At 34.4% G+C, this 11290-nt stretch overlaps 1 protein-coding gene across 1 annotated transcript; it reads left to right on the forward strand.

Moving 5' to 3' along the window:
- The first annotated feature begins 6921 nt into the window (after positions 1-6921).
- LOC120009831 (patatin-like protein 2) lies at positions 6922-9389 on the forward strand. The gene is made up of 7 exons (XM_038860544.1): positions 6922-7069; positions 7229-7410; positions 7510-7696; positions 7778-7945; positions 8242-8544; positions 8651-8823; positions 9085-9389. The coding sequence occupies exons 1-7, from the start codon at positions 6965-6967 to the stop codon at positions 9161-9163; spliced, it is 1197 nt and encodes a 398-aa protein (XP_038716472.1). The 5' UTR covers positions 6922-6964; the 3' UTR covers positions 9164-9389.
- The last annotated feature ends 1901 nt before the right edge of the window (positions 9390-11290 follow it).

Genomic DNA, 11290 nt, shown 5'->3' on the forward strand with positions numbered 1-11290 from the left:
AACTTAGGGTTTAGGACGTCCGTAACTTAGCCCATACTCCATATATAAGAGCAATTTTGGGATTGTACATTAAGTTGTGTTTTTTTTTTATGAATATTATTTGCACCCCATTTTTTACTAAATACACTCCATTAACCATTTAAAAACACATTAGAGTGAGGTATACTTAATAAAAAATGAAGTGCAAATAATGTTCATCTTTTTTTCCCTTGCATTAGTGAAGTGACAGAGGAAATCACAAAGGGAAACTCCGACTTGTCCCACATAAAAGCAATAGGTTACGGTAGATTCCTTGTGTATATCACTTGGAACCGGTGCACCAAAGTGTGAAGAGAAGTAGTATGATGCGGAAGAAGTAGCTGGTTGGGGTGTCATGAGCTGGCTAACTACTCATAATTCAACTTCCTTTAATCAATGTTTTCTGTGAAGCCAGTAGCGACCTCGTTGACTCCCACATGGCCAGGGGCGGAGTTAAAAATTTTCGTGAGGGGGTCAAAAGTTGAAGGGGGTTCGGGGGGTAGCGCCCCCGAATTTTTTTAAGGTTATTTACTCAAAAATTAACTAATTTCTCATTGATTATATAGCAAAATTAAAGTGAAAAACAAAAACTTCACAGAATGTATAAAGTCCACGTATTTACAAAGATCCTGACCTCATCTGCTCCTTAGTCCTTGGACCTCAATCCCCTTGAAGTCGCACTTCTAAAAAAGATAGAAATATGGGTCAAAGGAGAAGAATAAGTTTAAAAAAAGAAAGAAATGTTGGTAGGTTTAAAAAGAGAGAGAAATGTTGATAAAAGGAGAAGAGTGGGTACCCTGACCTCGTCTGCTCCTTAGTCCTTGGACCTCAATCCCTTCGAAGTCGCACTTTAAAAAAAGAAAGAAATATGGGTCAAAGGAGAAGAATAGGTTTAAAAAAGAAAGAAAAAGAAATGTTGGTAAGTTTAAAAAAAGAGAGAAACACTGGTAAAAGGAGAAGAGTGGGTTTAAAAAGAAAAAACAAAAGAAAGAAATGTTAAGAGTCAAGAATTGAACTGAGCACTATGATATAAAAGACGACAAGGGTTGCCATTAGACCAACTGGTAAAGTTCAACACGTGATGTACAAAATATATATAATAGCTAATTTGTTTTCCAAAATCCAGGGGGCCTAGCCCCCCTAGTCCCCAAATGGCTCCGCCCCTGCACATGGCAACTATCGTCCACGCCATTCACCACAAAGAAAACTATCTCCCTATCGATCCAGGATGATATGTTGACAGGAGACGTGTCGTTTGTGGACATTGCACAACGAAGGAGAACTTGGAAGCTCTTGTACAAGTTGGGGAGAAGTTGTTGAAGAAACCAGTGGCGAGGGTGAATTTAGAAACTGGTGTCCATGTGCCTGCTAGTCAAGTTACTAATGAAGAGGTTCTAACAAAGTACGTAAAGTTCATATACATATTGTGTTTTATTTAATTGATTGCAAAATTAGTTTTCATGATTAATTGATCGTAGATTAATGCTAATTAATTTTAAATTTAATTTGATTGCAATATTAGGTTGGCAAAAAAAATCTCAAGGAAGAAGCAGCTTCGTGAGACAAGGTCGCTCACGCAAAGTTGCCACATGATCCAAGTGATGTGTAATCTATAAAAAATCTCAATCCACTCAAATCAATAATATTATCCGCTTAGTTTACCGATTCACTATAGATACATTGAATCCACATAGCTTTATTTTTCCGAGCCATCGCCAACGGGTTTTAATCCTCAGTTATATTTGTGTTAAATATAAGTGTTTAAACATGAAATATTCAAATTTGATGCTATAGAGAATTTGTATAAAGAATTTGTTGGGAGTATAGTGAAAAATTGAATCTTTATTCTGCAGAATGATCCTACAACACTGCAGAATAGGGATAGAGATAAGAAAACTGATAAGATAAAAAAGACGAATTAAAAACTCCACAACGTGACATGAATTAACTTCAATACAAATTTATACAGACTGGCCATGACATGTATTGATGTATATCAACAGGTTTGTACAAAGCATATTCATGACAATGGTTTCGGATTGTGTGGAGAATAATACAAAGCATGGGCGGCTGCTGCTGCTGCAATACAGATTTATTCTTTCAATGCAATACTCACTTAAAAAAAAAAAATTGCGAGATCATATTGAATGTATATTATTTGGATTGATATTTTATCTCTAAGAAATGTGACCCATTTCATTGCACCCCTAAGTTTAGGTGGTTGTAATATACATTGAAAATAACTAGGGGTTTTTAATTTTTTCCTCATCTTGGAATCAATTATTGATATACATAAACTAACGAGAATCATTTTGGTTAGCAATCGATTGGGTTAGACATATGTGTATCCAAGGTTCAATCAATTATTTTATGTGGTTGTAATATGCATTGGAAATAACTAGGGTTTTTTTTTTCTTTCTCACATTGGAATCAATTATTGGCATACATTAAGAATTAATTTTTATGGAATCCATGAGGTATATGGTCATTGTCATGCATGACTCACGACCAATTTGTTCATATTGATGATCGACAACGGTTATATGCTAGATGTAATGCCCAAAATCATCTCGGCCAATCACTAAGCACTCCCAACGACTTATCTCTTTTGACCAGGCCCATGGCTACACGTATTTCAAAAATGTTAGGGATCTCAGTCATCTCAGTAGTAGATGTGTCATTATCTAGTTCAATCATCATGTTTTGTGGGCCTCTACAGTTACATCAATCAATAGACAAGATCCACTACTAGAATTACTGGGATCCCGGTAACATTTTTGCACATATTTATCGGAATGCTTCCCGATAGGCTGAGGCCCACTGTATGACAGCCCATTCCCTACATTAATTATGTTGGAAAATTAGAAAAAGTATGAGAACAAGATGAACACCAGAAAAAGAGAATAAAACTCTGATAATCTGAGACTTGAAATAGCAATGTCCTATAGATAAATTTGCACAATGCTATCAAGATTGGTTAGCAATTTTAATGGTGATTACCTAGTAGGATACAAAAGATAGCTTCATTAAAAGAAAACAATCACCTCTTTTTTAATCCTTGCGAACCATATATATTGTGTCTCTTCAAAGTACACATCTTTTTAATATAACCAGACATGACCTCTTGTTAAAAAAAAAAAAATGACCGTTTAAAACTGAAGCACGCAATGGTAACCGGTTTGAAACCAAAACGTAACTGTTCAACACAAATGAATAATTAACCAGTCACCAGGCATTATGCCCAACCTGGCCATAGGGTCTATCCAGTCGGCTTGACGATTCTTCATGTCGAACACATCCCTCACTGCCCCCTTTGTCGAAGATGAATCTACTTCGCCTCGATCGACCGTGACCTTACGTCGAACAAACGATAAACTTGCTTCAAGTCAACTCTTTGTCCCATCACCGATCTCGAAACTCATACATGTCAGACCACTGGCATAGCATTAAGTCCCTTGCGTGCCTCCTAAAAGTGTGTTTGGATTGAGAGATTTGGGCCTGGGGGGAAGGGAAGAGAAGGGAGGGGAGGGGGAGAGAAGGGAAGGGAGACTATTTTTCCCTCTCCCATGTTTGGATAGATAAAAAAAAAAGAAGGAAGAAAAATTTGTTTAATTTACTAATTTATCGTTATTTTTACGTTAAAATATTATGTAAAAGGGTAAAATATATATTTAACTTACAAATGACTTAATTAGTAATCATTTCCCCCCAAATGACTCAATTTTAGAGAGAAAGAATTTTAACAAAAATTTAATGAAATATTCGTTCCAAATCCCTCCCCTTAATTTTTAATAAACTATCCAAACAAGGAAATTGAAAGGAAACTCTCTTTCCATTACTTTCCCTTCCCTCCAAATCCCTCAATCCAAACACACTTTAAATGTTATTTTTTTTGACCGGCATCCCCTAGCCAAAGACTTAATTTCTGCATCAATTTCGTCCATCTACATCAATCTCAAACCCTCAACTTTGCTAACTTAACCATCAAAATTTTTTTGACGGGCAACCCCCTGCCAAAGACTTTTTGACTTCCCATTTAAGTTTTGCAAGGTTGTCGGTGGCCCTCTGATATAAATTTTTGATTGTGAAAAAGAACACTCACAAGAGATAATATTGAATGTATATTATTTGAATTGATATTTTATCTCTATGACTTGTGAGAGTTTTCATTGCACCCTACTATATTATAAGTTTTTTTTTTGAAACAGGGATTTGGGGAGAGAGTAGGATTCGAACCCACGACCTAAGGGTGGATGATCCTTTACATGCAATGTGATTGCCGTTCAACCAACGACTCACTTGTTACTTTATTTTAAATAGTTGTAATTAATATGCACTGAAAATATTAGGGTTTTGACATAAATTAAGAAATAATATTTATGGAAATCAATAAGGTAGCCAGGGTCATTATCATGCATGACTCACGCCCAAATTTTTTTAGCTCGAATATTAATGACAATAGTTATATGTCATTTAAGATTGAACTACTTCAAATATTTATTGACGATTTTGCCCTAATTATGGTTGGCGAATTGAATGTGTGTTGAAAATTATTTCTCCGACCAAATCAAACATATTCCAAAACAAATCCCATATATATCACCTTTTCTAATCTATGCTAACATTAAAAAAAAAAATCATTGTAATGGGTTTTCATTCTTTAATTTTCTTAATGTTATAATACTAATTGTTGTACGACGAATTTAGGACCATATATATAGAATATGGTACCACTTCTATGTGGCATTCTGACCACGGACCTCTTGTCTGATTATATAGGCTTATCGGTTTTATTTTCTGGCAGTTTTCAAATGCAACTAACGTGGAACATGTAATTTTATATTTTAGATGAAGACGCACTGAAGAAGAGTGAGTAATTCAAACTCAATGCGTATGTGTAAAATAAAAATAAAAATAATGCTCGAGACTCTTAAAATGCGACCCCCGATCAATGTGGAATATTGGATATTAAGTGAACCCTACATATGTGTTTTAATCGATGATTATTTTAATGTCACATAGATTTAGAGTAGAACGTGAGTCTTTCTTTTTTTTATGGATGTAGCATTACTCAATAAAAAACAAAGGGCTAAGGTTCATAATAAATGTTTTTGTCGTTCTCGAAGTACAAAACAGTCGAATTTTCAGACTAACCGACCATTGAGAGCCACAATATTGTGCTAGGTCAAAATTAATGTTGGATTACTTGTCCAATGTGTCATCATCATAGGCCCATATGGATTTATTTTCTTGGGTCATCTTCTAAGTATTTAGGTCTAAAAAACGCGTCATATGTGTGAGAGAAACTGGATATTTGGTTATATACCATTCAATTGAGTAATGTCAAATGTGAATCGCCCATATATTTTGTAACAAAAATGCACAAACTTGTTTGCATATATTTTCGTGGATTCTTCTGGTTAAGTAAGACAAAAAGAAATGTGTTTCATGTGTATTATATATATAGACTCTATGAAGAAAATAATAGTGAAGGAAAAGCAAAATTATTTGCTGACCATAACTGTTTCTTGATAATTCTAATCCAATAATACATATCTCTTTAGGCCCCAAAAATACGTCATATGTATGAAAGAGTTGTACATTTGATTATATATCACTCAATCTAATGTCTAATGATGCAATTCAGAGTGCATACCTCGTCTCAAGTAGATGGTTCATTTTATAGGTGTTGGAGAGCGTATATGTTGGGATTGTCTTATCTATATATTGGTTTGATTTCCTTATTGAGATTTGTGTAATATGAAGATTCATCTTGACCTTTTGATTTGAATTTGATCATCCTGGGTTGATGCTAAGAGATTCTCTGTGAGGTCTTCCCTCTTTGGGTAGAGTCTAGATAGTTGTTTCCTCAAATCATGCATGGTTGTTGGATTGAGATTACGTGACTATTGTGATTCTCAAATTTTACATTGCCTAAATTATTGGGTACATGAACACAATAATGTATGTGAATTTCTGTAAAAAAAAAGAAAAGAGTGACAAAAAAGAAACAACGTGTTTCGAAAGGTCAGAGACAACGTGTTTCACGTGTGTGTCTATAATAGTGAAAGAAAGCAACGTTAATTGTTGACCATAACTTTTTCTTGATAATAATAATCTAATATTTTTTTAAAATACTATTGAAAAATGTGTTCAGATGATATCGAACATTGAGCATACATATGTTTAACCCATTTAATTGTCAACCGAGTTACCTCTCTCATTAATGATTATAATCCAATAATTAATATCTCCTTATAGACGTGTATATCTTTTTTCCTTGTGATTCCTCACTTTTTTTTATTTTATTCTGGTGCTCATTATTTGTTGTCACAACACCAAAAAAACACCAAAAATGAAACTTTGTCATTTCCTTCTTACCCAAATAATTATAAATACTAATTAGGGAAATAATTGACTGCTTGATGTTACCTCCTTTTTTATATAATATTTATGTCACTTTAGATTGATAAAATATTATATATATAATCATTAATTATCAATAAAGTTTAGCTTTGCTCACAAAAAGAAAACAAAAAAAAAAAATCATTTGTTCATTTTTTTATTTATGGTACCGGTTTAAAATTTTTTCATTCACATGTTTTATATTTTGCATATTGTTGAAATAGGCTATCACAAAATTGGTTCACATAGGAGAATTGTTGTGTGTCTATATATATGTATGTATATTTCATTAATTTGAGTTTAACAAGTGACAACTACCCTTTTGGAACACAAATTAATTAGTCTCATTGTAAAAAAGAAGTACTGTGAGTAAATAAATAACACACGGATGGACAACTCATTGAAAATCCAAAATCTAGAGAGAGACCAAAAATTTCTATATAAACCCCCCTCAAGTCCCATGGCCATTGCACTCCACTCCTAAGTATTCATATAGTATAGCATCAACACACATACTCTTCTCTTTGTGATATATTATTTAATGGCATCTCACGGAGACATAATCACCATCCTTAGCATTGATGGAGGTGGAATCAAAGGAATCATACCAGGAATCGTCCTTGCCTTCTTGGAGTCTGAGATTCAGGTGTATATATATACATATATGCATAGTTTTGATGCATGCACATATATTTGTATGTATGTATGTATGTATGTATAATATGCTTGTGTTTGCTTGTGGATGTTGTGGTTATAATAAGAGGGAATCATATAGTTTTGGTTATATGTGTGTGTGTGTGTGCAGAAATTGGATGGGGAGGATGCAAGACTTGCAGACTATTTTGATGTGATAACTGGAACAAGTACTGGTGGACTTGTGACTGCTATGCTAACTGCCCCTAATGAGAAAAACCGACCTATGTTTGCTGCAAAGGATATCAAGGATTTCTATCTTGAAAACTGCCCTAAAATCTTCCCCCAAGACGGGTAAGAAAACATTAATCCACATGACATGTCTAATACCAACATGAATTAATATATCTAACTACTCTATACATATATATATATATAATTGTTATGTATCAGTGGATTCTTTGGCAATTCAGCAAGAACTGTCAAATCTCTAACGGGCCCGAAATATGATGGCAAATATCTACACGAGATTATCAAGGAAAAATTAGGAGACGTTAAATTACACCAGACCTTGACAAATGTTGTTATTCCGGCTTTTGACATCAAGATTTTGCAGCCAGCCATCTTCTCTACCTTCCAGGTTTCGACAGTACTTTACATTTCCATAAGTTTAGTCAGTATTGGATCTTAATTGATTGTGATATTAACTATCTCTTAACAGGTGAAAAACGACGCGTACCCATTGAAAGATGCTCTTCTATCAGATATATGCATCGCAACCTCAGCTGCTCCCACTTATCTTCCCGCGTATTATTTCAAAACCCAAGACTCCAACGGAGGGGAGAAGGAATACAATCTTGTTGATGGTGGTGTTGCTGCTAACAATCCGGTATTCTTTTGTATATTTCCCCCTTCTTTTTGGTTACGTGGAATTTATTGGACAATTGTCTGGTAAATCCCAGGTCACATTGAAGACAACAACAGTTCGCACACGCTCGGATGAGCAACAACTCATCTTGCAAATTGCGATAATGAAAATACCCATATGACTTGAACTCACGACCTCCCGGTTATTGTGGTCAAGTTCACCATCTCCACCAACGACTGATTTTTTTTTTTTAATATTTCCCTCTAATTTGGAATATATATTTAAAACTTCCTAATTTTGCTAGCTATGATTTGCAGACTTTGATTGCTATTAGTGAAATAACAAAGGAAATAACAAAGGGAAATGCTCAATTGAAGCACGTAGCAGCAACCGATTATGGTCAATTCCTAGTGGTATCATTAGGAACTGGAACAGCAAGGAATGAAGAGAAGTACAATGCCCAAGAGGCAGCTCATTGGGGCATAATAAGTTGGTTGACTGCTTACGATTCAAGTCCTTTGATCGAAATTTTTGGTGAATCTAGCAGCGACCTCGTTGACTATCACGTTTCCACCATATTCCAAGCCAAACACAACAAAGAAGGTTATCTTCGCATTCAGGTACATATAAAACACATATAAATAAATGTACATACATACATATATATATCCAAATTATATGAATACTCAGTGATCTTTTTTTTAAATTTTTTTTAATGTAATGTAGGAGGATGATTTAAAAGGAGATACGACTCAGATGGACCTTGCAACCAAAGAAAACTTGAATAATCTTGTAAAGATTGGTGAAAAGCTGTTGAAGAAAACAGTGACAAGGGTCAATATTGAGACTGGTGAACAAGAACCTGTTGGTCAGATTACTAATGAAGAGGCTCTCAAAATGTATGTACATAATTAAATACCGCAGTCTTATGGATCCCAGCGTTTTTTTGTCTTAGATATCCCAAATATTGAGATGGACGCACACGATTTTATATGGATCATGTGAGGCATGTAGGGCTCATGATTTTCACATGGATCATGTGCGTCCATCCCAGTTATTTCCATCTCAACATTCATGAGAAAAAAAAAAACTGGGATCCTTAAGATTTTTGAATTAATTAATTGCTTTGTCGTTAACATCTTCATGTTTAATTAATGTAGGGTGGCAAAGTTGCTGTCAAGGGAGAAGCAACTTCGTGACATAAGGAAGCCGACTGCCACAGTCGCAAATTCCAAGTGAAGATCAGCAATATTATCATCACAAGCTAGCCACTACTCTTTGTTTGAGTAATAAGCTTTGGTTAATTTCGAAAATAAAAGCTGTCTTTCATGCTTCTGTGTTGAATAAATTTGGCTACCTTCAAGTATGTTATTTGATGTAAGAGTTTGTTTTGCTGAATAAAAGTACTTTTTTATTTAATTTACTGGAGCAATGGTGTAACTTATCTTCTACTTATTATATTGTATTCCTTGCTCAATTATATATAAATAGTTTGAATGGTTTCAAAGTATACAGAATTCACAAGAATCACGAATAGCTCAGATGTCACTCATGTGTGTGGTATCTCATAGAGGTATCGAGTTCGAGCCTCCCTCATCCCCTTTTCATGTAATAAAAAAAAATATACATAATTGACACAAGCAAATCATGTTTATAAACAACAATTAATACTTATTAATTAACTAAAGTTCCAGCAGTACCACAGGTTTTCATAGGCCCATTAATATCAAATATAAAGGATTAATCTCTTTTTTTTTTTGGTAAGTAAGCTTAACTAGCCTAACTCATGATCCTAAATTCAAGTAAGATTTTTGTTGGGTGAATTAAGATGAATTAGACGGTCATGATTTGAAGATTTGCTGGGTGGTACACCCACATGGCAAATGAGGACAAAGTGAATTAATGGCTAAAGATATTGTCGGCAACCAGCTTCGACTTGATTTCAATCCATTTGAATTTGAAGCCACTGAAATGTGGTTATTAACACATTTCATTGGTGACCAGGACGTGTGGGTTTTGGATCGCGGGAGGTTCAGTGTTGGAAAAATACTGACTCGACCTGTAAATATTGTTATTAATCTGATGGCTAAAAAAATAATTTTCTTTTTATCTCTCAGCACATATTACAATTAGAAGAGAAAAAAAATCTATAGTCATCTTCTCTTTCCATCCCTTTCTCTTCTCCTCCTTCACTTTATCTTCTTCTTCCTCAATTCTAGATTCTTCCTTCCCCAGAAGCTGCTCTCCGACCTCACCCTCCTTGACCAAGAAGCTCGACGGAGAGGCCTGTTGGACCAAGACTTAGTGTCTAGTCAACATTGTGTTTTTGATGATTGTGTATGATTGTATACTAAAATGTGTGTGAGCATGCTTGACTTGAACATATCCTAAAATGCTAGAAAACATGCTTAAATGGTTATTTGGTTAATTGTTTAATAACTTAATTGTGCATATACACTTAAATGAAGGCTTATGCATATCTCTATGTGAATTTGATATCTATATATTTTTGAGATAGTGCTGGAAATTCAGTTTTGAAAACAAACATACATGGACTAAGTTAGGACATTAATCTTCTAATGATCATAATTTATCTTAACCAACTTAGGTCCAAATGACTTAAAACTTGAACCACATGCACATAAAGGTCTAATATATGTTCTAGGACTATAATCATGATAAATTAAGTGCATCACATATATATTTGGTCATATGCTTAAATTCCGCCAAAACTAGGTTTTACCTAATTTTGTGCATATGTGTTATTTGTGAACGTGGTGAACCAAATGAACTCCGATTTAAATGAAATTTCGTGTGCATCTTAGTTTCATCACTATGAACATATTTGACTTAGTAAAGTTCAAGAGAAAAGGTCATTTACACTGAGTTTGCAAAATGACATTGAATTTACACTTAGAATTTATCGGTTTCACTATTAGTGACCTAATTGCTTGGTTGAGTGACCAAACGATTTCCAATTGTTATGAAATTTTACATGGACATTCTAATACATATAAAATGATTTATCATGCAGTAATATGAATTTTCTGGGTTGTTTTTCTAATGTAATTAACCTATGCGCTCCATATGAAGCTCTTTGAGCTTACATGCAATTGGGGAGTTCTACCTCCTATTTCCTTGTAGGTTAATCATCATTGTGGTCTCATATGACTCAGAATTTAGTATGCTCAAGTGAATTGAAGTCCGGTTTTCGAGTATGAGCTTGGATCTCTATAAAACCAAGAAAAACCTATGTTCATCAACCTTCCACTAAGGCATTTTGATTGATGATTGGAACTAGCCTTAGGGCTGTATAATATGGATATATTGGTGCTGCCAAATTCAGAGTTTGAAGTCAAGATTGGA

This window comes from Tripterygium wilfordii, chromosome 11 (assembly GCF_013401445.1).
Source record: "Tripterygium wilfordii isolate XIE 37 chromosome 11, ASM1340144v1, whole genome shotgun sequence".
NCBI lineage: Eukaryota > Viridiplantae > Streptophyta > Magnoliopsida > Celastrales > Celastraceae > Tripterygium > Tripterygium wilfordii.